The following is a 16,067-nucleotide window of genomic DNA, read 5'->3' as shown; positions in this document are numbered from 1 at the left end:
CAGAAGGCTGCATTGTGTTTAAAGGACGCCAGCGACCCTCCTGGTTGAACGGCAGAGTTGGGGAAGCAAGGCCAAACCTGTGATACTAACCTTGACGTGTGAATTGGAAAATTATAAAGAGAAGAAAGAAACACACACAGCCGATGAGTTGGCAAATAACCTGAGAGACTGAGCTTTAAAGAAAGATTGAAATTACATCATTATATCGTAAGTGAAGGCTGCACACGTGTGGATGAGATGCGAGGAAAGGCAGACCTGTGAATGAACATTGAAGTAAGGACAGCTGTGAGATCAGTGCTACTGAGTAACGGAGTGGTCCGGTGAAAAAAAGTCCACTCAAAAGTCTTGATGAAAGGTACATTTGTCTGTAAAGGAAGCCACGCACATTTGAAAGTCTCCAACATCCAAAAGCGGTCTGAGCCCGACTGAGGGAGACCGAAGTGTAATAAGCTTGGGGAAGGGTGCCCCCCAGCAAGGACTAATTACCTTTTTGTTGTGAAACCTCTAAGCCAGACACAGGGGGACCAGCGTGAACTTTTTGTTGAACGTTGTTTGAAAGGCTGGAAAGAGATTTTAACATGGAAGGCCAGGCAGGCCTCAATCCACATTTTGAACGGTTTATGTGTTAAAACCCAGAGCCAGAATGTGTCATCCTGCCTACGGGGACCGTCTTATTCCGTGCTGTCTGACATGGGGAGGAGAGCTGATTCAGCCATATTTATTCTTTATATTTGAACAATGATTTTCCTTTACATATCTCTTTTATACACTTGTTGTACAAGAGATAGGGCAGGCATTTTTATTTTTTTTAGCATAGTTAATTTTGAATTGATGGACTCCACTAGGACTGTATCGTTTATCGTTTGATGGTCAAGATACTCCCATCCTAGTTATAGGTTAAAGTAGGAGTTTTTCCAAACCCAGAAACTTTAATAAAGATTTTACAAATTGTATCTTTTGTGTCAGTGTCATACTTGTGATACCATGTCTCCCCTACACCGACAATTACAGCATCAAACACAGACTGGCTGAATAAGATAGGCAGAGCCCTCGCAGTCATCCACAAGACCTTGTGGCCCTCACCACACTTCACATCAACATCATTGACTCCTTTTTAAGTCCTCTCCTGCCACATCTCGCTCTCCCCGACACACAATCACCTTCCATCTCATCTACAGATCACCCAAACCCAACACTGCCTTCACCAGAGACTTAACTGACCTGGTCACCACCATGTCCCTCACAAACGCCAACATCTTCCTAGGTGACGTCAACCTCCCAGGCAACAAGGCCACCAAACCGATGAAGGAAGCTCTCCTCTGCCTTCTTGACACCATCAGCCTCACAAAGCACACAAAAGACCCAATGCACGAGAAAGCTAACATTCTCGATATAATCACCTGACTGCCTTCCCTCCACGACAGCTCTCATCTCCCGCTTGACTGTTCTGACCACCTGGCCGTGCCTTTGAACATCCTGCATACCACCCCAGTCAAGCACTCGCAGCAGAAACCCATCTCACAAAGCTTCAGCTCCTTCAAGAACTTCCTGTGGAAGCCCTCATGGAAGACCTCGCCAACCTCCACCTCACATGGATGGACCACCCCCAACCGAACTGCAAGACTCTACTGGAAGCACTCAATGCCACCCTCTCAGCCATCGACCGACACACAACTCTGAAACCTCGCACCTGCAAACCAAAACCACCAGCACCCTGCTACACGTAATAACTTGACCTCAGCAAAAGTAATCCGGAAACAGTGACGCCACTTCAGGACTGCATACGACCTGGTGCTGAATTCTGAGCAACCCGCCAATAACTAATTAACACAGCCAAGGCCTCATACTATCAGAACACCGTAGCAGAAGCCACAACAAAAGCAGAGCCCTCTTCAAAGTGGTCAAGCGTTGAGTCAACAGCTACCAGGGCCTGCCATACCACACTCCATCGAAAAAATCCACCACCTTCATCAACAAAATCAGCAAGATTCGCCAGCATATAGACACCCGCTCTGCATCCACAAACCCACCTCACATCCCTCCTCGCGAAATCTCCACACCCTGGACAACATTCAAGACACTCTCTACAGACGACCTGGTAGAAACCCTGTTCGCCCTCAGAGCCACATTGTATACAGATGACATCCTCCCAGCAACCATCCTCAAGACCCACCCCACAGAAGGTCTCCTTCCCTACTTGGAGATCATCAACAGCTCCCTAACTTAAGGCACCGTCCCATCAACCCTAAAGACAGGAGAAATCCCCCTCTCCTAAAGAAACCCACTCTGGATCCCAACAACCTAGGTAACTATCATCCCATCACCCATCTTCCCTTCCTAGGTAAGATCATCGAGAAAGTGGTAGCCGCACAACTGCAGCATCACAGCGACACCAACAATCTCCTCCAAAGCTACCAATCCGGGTTCAGACACACATGCAGCATGGAGCCGGAAACCGCACAGGTGGTCGATGACACCCTCACCATCCTCGACGATGGCCACCCCAGCCTCCTGGTTCTACTCGACCTCTCTGCCACTTTCAACACAGTAGACCACCAGGCGCTCGTGGACACCTTACATCGGTGGATGAGGATCAGCAACATTGTCCTAGGCTGGTTTAAGTCCTACCTCGCCCACCACCAGCAGTTTGTTCTGACGGACTCCTCTAGATCGCCAATGCTACCCGTCACCTGTGGAGTCCCACAGGGTTCCATCCTCTCCCCAGTGATCTTCAATCTATGCATGGAGCCGCTAGGAGCCCTCCTAGCCACACACAACATCCACAGCCACCAATATGCCGATGACACACTGCTGTACCTCAAGATCCACTCCAAGGACATCCACAGGCGCAAAACCTGCCTCTGACTGATATAGTCTTGACGTCCAGTGCATACTCGAAGCTCAACCCCTCGAAGACCGAAATCCTACTTCTCACCAAAAACACTGAACACCCACACATACAGACCTGGCTATCAACCATGAGGACTTCACACCCGAGCTCACCTACTGCGTCAAGTCCCTCTGGGTCCACATCGACGAACACCTCTCGTCCAAGACACACATAGCTAAGAAAGCTCATGGCAGCTTGGTATCAGCTCTCCCTCGTGTGTAAAGTCAAGCCCTTCCTCCCTCCGGACAGATTTAAATCCAGCGTTCAAACACTGGTCCTATTCCACCTGTATGGGTACAATGCCCTCCTCAAAGGCCTCCCGTCATCCTCCCTTGTGCCCATGAGAAGTGTCCTACACGCAGCCGCACGCCCATCAAGATCTATGCAGATCACCCCGGCCCTCATCGAACTTCACTGGCTCCCACTGCACGCACAAATCACCTTCAAGTCTTGCTGCATCATCTATAAGGCAATCACCCTCAAGTCCCCCAGCTACCTCGCGGAGAAACTCAATCTCTGGCAGACAGCCCACTACTAAAAGCCAGGACAGGTGCAGACTTGAAATCTGTTGCTGCAAAAAGGAAAGGACCAAGACTATGGAACCTCCTCAACAGCATCAGATTCACCCTCACGCTCACGCTCCTACAATTCAGAAAAAACTCAAGACCCACCTCTTCAAGGAGTCTCGCCTCCTCAGCACCTAGGCCATCACATTGCCCCAAGCCACCTGACTCACTAGATGTCGTCTGCCCCTATTCTCCGTGCCCCTCTGTATCCTACCTGCACTGTATCTCTGTCATGTTGTTGCCTCTGCAAAGCCCTCCGTAGCTTCTGAAAGCTAGGTCTGCACTCAATTAATACCAAAATATCCTAATAATAAATACAGTGAAGAGCAGTGTGTAACAGGGAAGGTAGGACGATGAGGCTTTACTGGAACAACTTGGTGAGGATGACCAATCTGAGCAGCGATTCAGTTCTAGAGTTCATGTCTTGATGCAATCCTAGAAGACCTTTGTCAGTGCTTTGACCCTTGAACTGGTGGGAAAAACCAGTCTGGACCCCTGCACAAGAACGCAGCCACTAGGAGAAGTACAAGGTGCCCTGGACCATCCTATCAGATGTCCCAGTTTTGAAAAAGGCCTTTCCGCTGCACCAGTCACATTCCTGAGCTGGAGCTCAGGAGTCTCCAGGTGGATGGCCTGTGGCAGAAGAAAACTTCCCTCCTGCTGCTCTCCAGAATGAAGATTGGGCTTTCCTTTAGTCAAAACCTGCTTGCTGTCATGGGTCTTGCCGGACACCCCTTGATCGGGGTGAACTTTGCTACTGCCTGTATCTGCCATGTCCTGGGGCTCATCAAAGAGACCTGCTGCGGCTGCTATCCTGAAGTGCCTGGACCGTCCTGCTAGAACAACTTTGGAATTGCCTCAGCAGAGCGTGGAACTTGGGTTTGGTTGAGACTAGACGCAACTCCAACTACAGCCACTGTATCCGCAATACCATGACTGCCGGTGACTGGACCAAAGGCAAAGTTAAGTGGCCCCAGTGATCCAACTCCGAGTACCCTACCAGCATTCACTTATCTGATTTCTGGGCATGAGCTTACATACCTGTTTTCTCCCTCCCTCCCCCCGCCATAGGGATTTGTAGGTGTGTCAAGTCCACTCCCTAACTGTTCCTTGTCTGGTCGAGATTGGTGAAGTTCTGGCCACGGCCCACCCCCTCCAGGGTAACCCCTAATATGGCTGGATTGACAGAGTTATTTTCACTTCCCTTCAAACTCCTAAAGTGCTCCATTCTTGAACGGTACTCACCTCTTGGCTTTGCCAAAGCTTGTTCTTAAGGGACTTTTAAGACTTGTGACTTCCTACTCAGGTTCTTACCGGACACACTGACTCTTGAGGATCTAGGCCTCCTTACCTCTTAGGGAAGGACTGCTGAAGTTATAGGGGCCTTATATTAATTTGTCAGAATATATGGTTTAGAGTTTAAATGCAATGATTCTTCACTTTACGGTTCACAGTTCTGCTTGTTCCATTAGTTTGAAGGGTTTTTACTGTTCATAGTGTAAATTGTAGGTGATCTCACTTTGAGATCGCCAACTGTGTATGTGTGTCGAACATTACCTTCCAGTAACTGTCTTTCTGATGCTTGTATCTGCTTAAATTCAGATTCTTTGCATAGCCGGCATCTAGTGGTTGGTGCAGAGTATCACATTATTTCTTATTAAAGCCGAAAAAAGGCCTAATACATTAGCATACTTTTGTATTCCTGAGTTGCTCCACTTATTTGAGTGCTATGTGGGTGATTACATTATTACATCACCCCCATATCTCCCGAATGTCTGCCTTATTTTTCAGGCCACACTAACAAGACAGTCTTGCTAGACCCAAGTGTCAACTATGCTGTTCGCTAGCTAGGGTGACCTCTCAGAACCGCCCCACAGGGCTGGTTCTGAAACACGGTCACAACATGTAAAAGGGCATTTTCTAAAGAAGCTGGTAAATTCTAGAAAAGCCTAAAGACCATTCTGAAGCGAAGGATGAAAAAGAAAATCTTCCTTCCAAGGAAAGATTTTTACATCCGACAACAGCATTAGATGGTAAAGTGCCAACATGAATCAAGATAAAACTATCACCTCCCAATAGCCAACCAGCTGGCATACGGAAAAAATAATGATTAGACTTCTAGAAAATCCTTTGTCAATTTATGTGTTTTTTCACTTTTTCCCCTGGATAGTCAACTCAAAAGTCAGCAAAGCAAAGTCTGTAATCGCCCCCTGATACACCCTACATCTTCCTCTGTAGATCAAGTAGAAATTTTAACCGGGCACAGCACCCTGCCCTTTAAAGGCAAGTCATGTTACCAAGTCCAGTTGTTTGGAAAGCAATCGTGCTGAATTAAAAAGTACCTTTTTACCCTCCAAAGTCATGCCAGGCCCCTGCAGAAGTGGAGAAGGTATGTACGGAAACTCTTGGACAGAAAAATAGCCTGGTCTAGAGCACACCATGTACCCTGGTTTCCCTAAGCAAGTACATGTGGCACAGCTGCTTGCGAGAGGTACGGGATAGTGCAGCTTCTTCAAATTCAAAACTACATTTTTGATTTATTATAGAGATGAACCTTACAAACACCACCTCTCCACATGTAATCCAGGGAACAGACCGAGGCCAGTCTTTGCTCCTGTATCGAGTGAATGCGATACAGAAATGGCTCAACCGGCCTGTTTTATAGGAGCAGAAGCCATGACATGATAAGATCAATTAATAAATGGTGCCCGCTTTTAGTCATGAATTCAAACCTGGAGTCTGCCTGGGAAGAAGCCTGCACATTTTTAAATGTGGTATTTCTCCACTCCCCCCGCCCTCGCCCTCGCAGAATTGGCGGCCACCAAAATGTCAGACTATGTGGCCAGCGTGTAGCAGTAGGTAGTGTGATGCAACACACTAGGGTCAAAGTCAAACGTTACCTGGTCCGTGTGCAACAGGCCGCAGTGCATGATGTTGTAGAAATGAGTCAAGAAGTCCCGGTTGGGTGACACGTCCTGCCGCCTCTTCATTATTTTGCAGATCAGTTTATAAGCGTGCAGCTTCCCCTGCTTGTATTTCTCCGGCAGCATCGTAGCCTAGAGTATCACAAGGGGAGAGACAGTATGAGTGTGTGCGTGGCAGGCCACTCACGACAGTGCATCCAAATAGGCAGAGTGGTCACAGAGAAGGAGGCAGCCCTTTCCCACATCACCTAAAATGTCCCAGACTAGTAAAGATTCAACCTTCTCTTTAGACAGGAATTTGCTGGCAAATCTGTACTCAATTTCAAAGTCTTGGTCCCTTTCTAATCCTGCTTAATTCTTACCTCTCAATCTACTCCAACTCCCCCTGGGGCATCAATCAATTTATCTGCCTTCTAGAGACACAAGACAACAACCTTATACCTACAACTCAGACCACACGGACCAGCTATGGCTGAGCAGCGGCAAAGCGTGACACCCGTTTGTTGGCACTGATGGTCGGCTTCCTCTAACACAGCCTTGGCCCAGGGATTACCCAAACGTTTATCAGGAGAGGGGTCAGCAATCTTTCTTCAGTACTTATTTTTTGCCATTTTATCACATACACAGACTGCTGCATGCAGTGCACCGCATATCGAATGCCACATTCCCCATACTCCTGAATTTTGCAGCTCAAAGGCCGATGATTGCAGTCACAGATGGCTTAAGAAATCCACAGGCAAGTATAGTACAGGTTCTCAAAAATGTATTAATATTGGAAAAGTATTTGCGAGGAGGTGGCGGTGGGTTCAAAGACTTCCTCAATGCCCATAGGTTCTCTCTCCCTCCACCCTAGCCCAGGCGTCCCTACTCCCCACAGTGATCCGAAGACTTGGACTAATGAAAGGCAATCCCTACTATCCAAGATGATCCTGCTCCGTCAAGCACTCCCTTGTGTGCCCTCTCCTGAAAATAAACATCAGCAGACCCCACTTGTCCAGCCAACTACCACCTTATCTCCACCCCCCTTCCTTGGGAAACTATTGGAGAAACTGGCCTTCCCCCAACTCAATTCTCACACTGAACTTGTTGGCACTCTCCACCACCATCAATCTGGATTCCGAGCATCCAGAGGCACGGAAACTGCTCTTCTGAACACCTGTGAAGAAGAACTGCTGGCATCTCTTGACTCTAACTCTCCAGCTGTCCTCATTCTACTTGATCTCTCCTCTGCCTTTGACACAGTCAACCACTCCATCCTCATAAAAGGGCTCCACGATACCCTGGGTATCTTGGAGCGGGCACTGGACTGGCTGACCTCCTTCCTAAGTGACCATCCATCCCAGCTTATTATGGTCGCCTTCTCCTCCCCTACCTCTTTCTCAACCTGTGGTGTCCCCCAGGGCTCCAACCTCTCCCCCTGGCTCTTTGACAATAACGTTATTCCACTGGCACTCCTCATTTCCACCTTCTCTGCTAACTTCCAGTGCTATGCATGTGACCCACCTTTTCTTCAAACTCCCCGCTGACCCGCTTACCTTTTCCATCAGCCATGACTGCCTATCTGCCATCCAGTCTTGGCGCACATCCGACGATCTCTGCCTCAATGCCAGCATGACTGAGATCCTTCCTATTGGGACCCCTGCTCCTGCTTTCTTCCCCTCACTTTGGCCATCCCCTATGGGCTCTGCCCCTTCTGCTTCATCTAAAGCCAGAGTCATCTTCAACTCCTCACTCTCCTTCCTCCCTCACATTCTGAACATTGGTAGGAAGTCCCACTTCAACTTTCTCAAAGGAATTCCTCCTTTTCTCACTTTCCCCCAGAAGCTCAATGTTACTCAAGCCCTGGTTCTCTCCAGGCTTTACTACTGCAATAGCCTTCTCTTGAATCTACCCTATTTTTTTCTCTATGACCCCTCCCGCTAATCCAAAATAGGGCAGCAGACTTATCCTTGACAAGGCCAGGGACCGCATATGTCCTGCCATAAAAACTCTTCACTGTCTCCCAGTTCCTGCACGGATTCAATTCAAATCCCTCTGCATCATCCATAAGGCTGTCTGGGGCTGGGGGCCATGCTGTCTGCAAAATGCTCTTACTAAACACTCTCACCCTAGACCTCTATGTTCCTCCAGTCGCATATCTCTGTGTGTAAAGCATTTTGGGTAAACAGAGGGACAGAGGCAGATCTCTTTCCTCAGCTGGCTCCCTCTTATGGAACAGCCTTCCCCTTCCTCTGACTCACCAGCTAGTCCCCGGGATTCTGTCATTCTGGTGGCCAGGCCACGGCCATCGCTTTTGGACCCAGTTCCTGGGGGAGAACCAGAGCGGGAGGACTGGACGAGGGGTCCTCAGGGAGGGGAAGTGGGACACCGGAGGGTGAGGCGCAGTATCTCTTTTCCCAATAAACCCTTTGCCCCATCCAACCACAGTTCAACCCCCCCCTTTCCTACACAAACACTTTCTCACTGACAGTTCACCGTGAGCGACAACGGACTAACACCAGAGCCGTATACCGGATATGTCCCAACACAAGGGTCAGGTAGAGTCAGGAAATAACTGATAATTACACAAACCTGACTTCCATCATACTTCCCCACACGCATAAAAGGCGGAGCACGAAAGCACACTCTGGACAAGGCAAAACACATGAAGTAACATTTCCGAGAAGGCAGTTTAATAGGTGGAGAAAGACGGCAAGACCAGAAAGGGTTGCAAGGAGGGAATTGCCCTTGGACTTTTCAGAGGAAGAAAACCGCTACTTTCACGAGCCCTCGAGAATAAGAAACATAAGTCCGGGAATTAAAGCTGAAGAAAGGTGCATTGTGGGTCGAAGGTACCTGGGGCTCTCCCGCATCGATAACTGAGGTGCGGAGGAGCGATTCCGCTGTGGTACTGTCCTTGGCTCCAACAACAAAGCCGCTCCAGTAAAGTCTGCACCGCCGGTGAGACTGATAGCAGACCGGTCTGTGTTAGAACCAAGGTTGCAAGCAGCAATATGTATGAAGAAATCTGCAAAGAAAAGAGTGCAAGGCATATGTGATGAGCGACGAGAATATAATTGAATATCCAAGGAGTCACTGAACTTTTGAAACCAAGGTAGATGTCATATACAAAGTGGTCCTGTGCCATGTGGGTGCTCATTAGAAGGTCTCTATTTGCTATCCAACTGAGAGTGCAAAATTGTGAACTGTAAAATCGAAGTGGTCCTGCAACGGGTCAAGCCAAACCCTGTGCATATTCGAAAATCTTTAGATAGCTCATACAAACTGCAATTGGTCCGAGCCCGGCTGAGGGAGACTAATTGTGAAAATGGATCGGAGCCCGGCTGAGGGGGATCCAGGGCGAACCGTGCGTTCCCAGAGACGAGATTGTGGTAGAAAAGGGCATCTGAGCCCGGCTGAGGGGGATCCTTTTATTTTGACGAGACTCCACTAGGACTGCATGATTATTATTTGATGGTCGTAGCTTGCTCCCATCATAGATTTAGGTTTGACACACCCCTGATAAATTTCAATAAACACCCTTGAACTGTGATCACTTGTGTCAGTCTTACTTCGATACCATGCCGTCCTTACACCTCTCACACCCAATCGCATCAGCCTCTGCCTACACACAGCACTCGCCTTGGCACCCACTGGCCTACGCCAGTGTAGGGCTGCACTAAATTACTTATTGCAGCTCAACGCTCCTTAACACTTACTACACTGAGCACTTGCATCTGCTGCTCACCCACGAGCACAGGCACTCCAGCACCTAGCCTCCACTCCCTCCTCCCTCTGCACTTGCACGCTCTGAATGCTCACAAGACTTAGTAGGTCTGTCTTTTTCCCCAGTGCATACATTGTTTCAATCCCATGTTCCCTCCCTGTTGCCCTGTAGGCGCTTTGAAACAATTTCCTTGTTGTATAAGTGCCTAACAAATGCACAATACATAATGACACCTGTTCCTAGAGCGGGTGTAAAGGCTGTAGCCTACTTCATCTCCCTGAGGGTCTTGCTCTATTGTATGTCCTTCCTTCATTATTTTCCCAATTCCTCTCTCTCTATCTATCTCTTCCCCACCCCATGCTCACCTTTCACCTATCCCTGGACCTACTCTACTACTCCCCTCATCTCTTTTCTCCCTCTCTCATTCAGTCTACCTCTCTCCATCCCTGCATCATCTTCACTCTCACTTTATCCCTTGGTCTCCTAGTCTTCTGCCTCTCTCCCACTCTAACCTTGTGCACTCTCTCTCTCTGCTTGTACCACCACTCTCCTCTTTTTCGCTGCCATTTCCAACAATTCCTACCTCCCACTCTTTTCTCATCACTCACTCTTTTTAGTCACTCTCTCACCCCGACACCCCCACTCACTTTATACTTCTTTCTCCCTTTCCTTTCTACTCTCACTCCCTTTTTTCTTGGTCTCATTGCCATTTGTGAGAAACCTTGGGGTTCTCTCCCACTTAAACTCTGATAATCCTGTACTGAGGTGCCAGGGAAGGGCCATCACTCTTGCATCCCAACCCTAGGGGTGGACAGGCGAGGGACGATCACCTGGGTACGGGAGTCTCGGATTATTCTCGAGGGGGTGGGGGGATACTCTAGGCAAGACGTGGTATCTGAATGGGTCAATCGAGAAGGAAGTGAAATTCCCAGACACTTTCATGGGATGCATGAATGCCAGTCAGCCCAGTCCCAATCTCACATGCTCTCCTTCCAATCTCGCCATCCATGACCCAAGGGAGAAGAGGGAAATAGTTCTGTATCCCAGAGATAGAAAGAAAACCCCAATAGGACCAAAATGAGTCCTGATACCAATATCTGTCCACCTCTTATCCATCTAAAATATGGGTAACCTCATCAGACCCCACACCTCTACATCAGAAAAACAGTGACAGGAAGTAGTATGCCAGAAAATAAACCCCTTCCATTCTAGGACCACAAAGCCAGGAGAACCTCCAATCTCCCATTCACTTCACAAACACCTTTCTCAGCTCCTCCCTTTCTTATGACACCCCAACTCCTTCTCCCTCAGTCTTTAAGGGGTACCCCAACACCCTTTCCCATCTCCTCCTCCCCATTTCCAATAAATACTGAGACAAGGAGGCGGCCACTAGGAGCAGTAGAGATTACCCATAGTAATAACATGGGGAAAGTAAGGGCAACCTACTTTGAATCAATCATTCAGCTATTTATATAGTGTTCTTTCACCCAAGGCATCATGGCGCCTCAAACAACTGGTAACAAGACAGATGTAAGAAATAATGGGGTAACCATGAGAGGCAGAATTTATCTGAAAAGGAAAGTTTTCAAAATTTTGTTTGAAAGATATGAAATCCTTGATTTTCCTCAACTTTTCCGGCAATTGATTCCAAAGCCTAGACCCTGCAACTGAGGAAGCACGGCCTCCCAGTCGTTCCTTTTTATATTAGGTACCGCAGCAAAGCTGCATTTGAGGATCTCAGGGAGCGAGCCGGGAGATATCTGTTCAGTTTTTCTTGCATAGCTAAGCATCCTTTCCCACCTAAGGCACGGCGCATAATACACTGTGCCTTGAATTCTACCCGAGCTGCAATTGGAAGCCAGTGGAGAGATTGTCTGGCCTTAGTAACACCTGTTCCAACAGGTATGTGTGTAACCAGACGCACTGCAGTGTTTTTTGCAGCACTTGCAGGCGCTGTATGAGGAAAGAAGGTTGAGCCAAGTAGATGTCGTTACAGTAGTCCAGGCTCCCATTTACACAAGCTGCCATGATATGAGCATGAAATGTGCCTGGAATAAAGGGGGGAACTTTATTTGTTGTTTGAGCTTAACAAAGCCTGACCATATATAGCCTCCATGGACAGGGATTCAGACAGCTTAATCCCTAAATTACACACCACTTTAGCCAGTTTAGGTACTGGGCCGAGTGATTCTGGCCCGAGAGCATCCATACAACTGTCAGCTGTCCCTGGCAGGGCTGAAATCAGGATCTCTGTCTTCCCACCATTTAATTTGAGCCAATTAGACTCCATCCAGACCCGGACAGCTTCCAAACTGTTTTTTAGCCTGTCCTTTACCTCTTCCTGCTTTGCATTAAGTCTAAACAGGATCTGTGTATCGTCTGCATACGAAAAGACCCTGAAGCCAAACAAGTGAATGAGGATTAACAGAGGGCGAATATAAAGATTAAAAAGTAAAAGGGAGAGAGACGATCCCTGCGGAACTCCGCATGAGATCGATACCGAAGATGAATGATAAGGGTGAAGGGACACTATTTGAGAATGTGAGGTCAGAAAGGCGCGAAAAACCTGTTCAGTGCTGCCCCCGAAAACCCTGCCTCCTTTGGCCTTGCCAGCAATATACCATGATCTATGGTGTCGAAGGCGGCCGACCGGTCCAACAAAACGAGGCCCGTCGTGTCACCCTCATCCCTGATCATGGTAAGGTCGTACAATACAGATACCAAAACTGACTCGGTTCCCATCAAAGGACGAAAGCCCATTTGACAACTATCCAAGATGATTTGGCTTTCCAAAGTTCTCAGTTGGGTAGTAGGTCGAAGAAACTACTGTCCCATTAATTGAGTCAGGCAGAGTCAGGCCTTGGTAGGTAACCATTCCCACCTGACTCCACTTGACTGTGTGTTCAGCTATAAAAGGTTTGGTCAGTCACAGAGACGCGAACGAGCTGGGGATGCAGTCTGGACTGGTGGAGCCCAGAAGCGGAGAGAAGCAGGAGCTGCAGCAGGTGGAAGAAAGCATACATAGACGCTGGTCCGGTGTGTGTGGGCTGCAGCGTGGCGAGGGAGTCAGAAAAGCGCTTCCTGGATTCTGCAGGCAAGGTCCAGTAAAGTGCTCAATCCCTTGGGTCCACTGCCAACCCCAAGGGTGCATGAGGGACGTGTGGTGAAACCCTGACCTCAACCCCGCATTGCCTGGAGGAACCGCCTCTCAAGGCGACGCCCGCCGGTAAGTTTCATGAAGAATGTGAGAAACTCAGGAGCGTGCATTTAAATGAGACTAGAGCGGGAGAAGGGCACGAAAATGGAAAAGCAGGACAGAATCGTAAAGAAAGAATAGTGTGCAAGTTAAGTCAAAGCAAAGCCGAAAAGGCTGGAAGCGCAGAAAGGAGACAGAAAGCAAAAGAAAAGCAGCTAGAACAGCAGATCGGAGCAAAAGGCAAGTAAAAGCCTGATCGATGCTGAAAGTGAGAGAAAGCGGAAATAAGCAGAGAGTGGCACGCAGGGAGAGGGGCACGAAAAAGGCAGAGAAAAGTGCCTGGGGCACAAAGAGGGTGCAAGTGTGCACGAAAAGGAAAGCAGAGAGGGCAGGTGTGCATGGAAAGGAAAGCAGAAAAAAAGGGATGCCGAAAGCATCTGAAGAAAACAAAAGGGTAACAGAAGAACGTGAGAGCAAAAAGAGGGGCAAGAGAGTCAGAGTGGTCGTGCCGAAGAAAAGCAAAAAGCCTGGCGTTTTCGAAAGCCTCTGATTCTACCCCATGAAAGAATGGTTTATGAATTCAAGACAGAACTGCAATAAATCCTATGTTGCGTTTGGAAGCTGGAGGAGGCCTAGAGCTTTGAGGGTGGGGGTGTGGGGGACCCTGAGAGGCCTGTTTAAGAAATCAAAGTACATCCTGATAAAGAACTGATTTTGTGTTCCAAAAGTAAAAGGGGCCTGAGCTTGGGGAAGGGAACCCCAAGAGCCCTAACCAGGTTAGAGACTTGTTCATTATTTTGTTGAACTAGTGAGAGGATTGAAGCGCAGAGCAAGGAACACAGACGCTTACAAAAGGAACTGTGTTACCGTTTTCCATGGTGTTTTGAAACTTGATAAAGCTGAAGCTTGGGGAAGGGAACTCCAAAGCTCTTAAAGACACTGAAGGTAGTTAGAATAACTACAATGGACCTGTGGAGAAGGTTTTACAAATAGCTCTGTGAATTGAACTTATTTGTCTGACATTGACCCAGCAGAACCTGGCAAGAAGGCCACCTGAAACCAATCCTGGTTTCCATTTTGTTGAACCACTATTTTTCATATTTTTGAAAATACTTCCTATTACATGTATGTATAGAGTGAGGGCAAGCATAGGTTTAGACACAGACTTATTTTGGATCCTTAGATAACGACGGCCCTTAGAAACATCAGTTGAGGAAATATCCCTTTAGAGTTAGGGCCAGTCAGGCATTACACCAACCCAGGAACCTTAGTAAATACAGATTTTCAAACAAACCCTACTGAGTCTGTGTCACTCTTGATGCCATGCCTGTCTCACACATTCCACTGTCAATTGGTATCACTCTCCTACACAATAAACTGCAGTCCCTCACACCACCGCCACAGTCTTGGCAATACTCCTCTCCCCAGTCTGTTTTCACTGACCTCCCCTCTTGGTCCACCAACTCCACACCTGACCTCGCCCGAACACCTTTCATCCATCTTCCGTTTGGCTGGGCTTTTATAGCCCCACCGATCTTGCCCTCGTGCTCCCCTAGGTTCCCATTGATCCCTGGGGTCACCTGTCCTATATGGCCAATCTATCCCTGTTCTTTCCACAAGGGGATTGGTCTTTCAAACCCCTGGTAAGACCCACCCAAAACAGTTTGTGTTCACCACATCAGGTAACTTGATCTTTGTCGATTTGCGTTTCATTTCTTTGTGGCAATGCGTTGGGATCCCAAAATTATATTTTTAGATTTGGTGTTAAGTATGTTGCTCTGCTGTGACCCGTCTGGTCTTCTAGCTCCAGTCCAGATTTTTGTTAAGGCTGAGTGGACACTTCTGGGACGTGTAGTTCTGGAAAGGAAACAAGAGAGACCTAGCCAGGACAGAATCTGATGGCACTGTCCCATCCTCAATGCCCATTAGTAGTTTTACAGTTCAGGCACTGAGGAGCCAGGCGCTGGGGCCCCTCTGAACTCCAGACCCCACCGTGGGGTAGGATCAGTTCTCGTAAGGCACGGGTAGACAGCCTAACGCAAGATGAGAGGTCCCTGCTCCCATCTGACAGGGTCATGGCCCTGAGCCGGTCATAGTGCTGAATGTATTAATGTTTCCATACATTTAATAGTTACCTCCTATATACTAATGCTAATATATAGACCATTACATCCCTTTTTCTGCTAAGATTGTTGTACCCATCTCCTGATTGCAAGTATATAAACTGGAGCTGCTCCTTGATTGATGCACCCCTTTGGTTGTTGTCATGCTTATGTGTTACCTTCCAGTAATTGTCTTTCTATTGCTTGTACGATATGCTGTGCTTTGGTGCTGCGCTTTGGCTCCGGCCCATTTTAGGCACGCCCTGTTGGCCACAGCCAGCAGGGTGCAGGCACCTGCACGCCAAGATATTTATGTTTTACTTAAATGCATTGCCAACCAAAGCATGGGAAAATACAGTGCTTTGCTTGGTATATCTACGCAAACTGTAGCAGTTTCTCACTTGACTTTAAGTCTACATAGGACAGACTCAATACAACGAGGAAGAACCAAAATAGCAGAGAGGTTCAGGAACTGAACCCTTCCCACTAACTGGCATATAGGAGTCGTGATCTCATACCCGACTCCAATCACGCAATCTACTGGAACACGTCCCTCAGATGTTGCCAAAACACCAGTCATGGGCAAAACCAGGAAAAGGGGGAGAGAAGAGTCTACCATTTTGAGACAACCATCTCAGGCCCTCTGCTCCAGACCGGAGAATAACCAAAAGCCAGCAATCTTC

At 48.0% G+C, this 16,067-nt stretch overlaps 1 protein-coding gene across 8 annotated transcripts in view; it reads right to left on the bottom strand.

The window, feature by feature from the left end:
• RALGAPA1 (Ral GTPase activating protein catalytic subunit alpha 1) overlaps window positions 1-16,067 on the bottom strand; it is a 1,128,412-nt gene that overhangs the window by 467,926 nt on the left and 644,419 nt on the right. For all 8 annotated transcript variants that reach the window (XM_069638431.1, XM_069638437.1, XM_069638433.1 and 5 more), the window contains one exon: window positions 6,357-6,512. In XM_069638431.1, coding sequence (XP_069494532.1) covers window positions 6,357-6,512 — 156 coding nt within the window. The remainder of the gene's footprint in view (window positions 1-6,356; window positions 6,513-16,067) is intronic.

This window comes from Ambystoma mexicanum, chromosome 14 (genome assembly GCF_040938575.1).
Source record: "Ambystoma mexicanum isolate Mex_15411 chromosome 14, UKY_AmexF1_1, whole genome shotgun sequence".
NCBI lineage: Eukaryota > Metazoa > Chordata > Amphibia > Caudata > Ambystomatidae > Ambystoma > Ambystoma mexicanum.
Note: the sequence above shows the minus strand (reverse complement) of the source record. Positions and strands in the feature narration are given on the sequence as shown.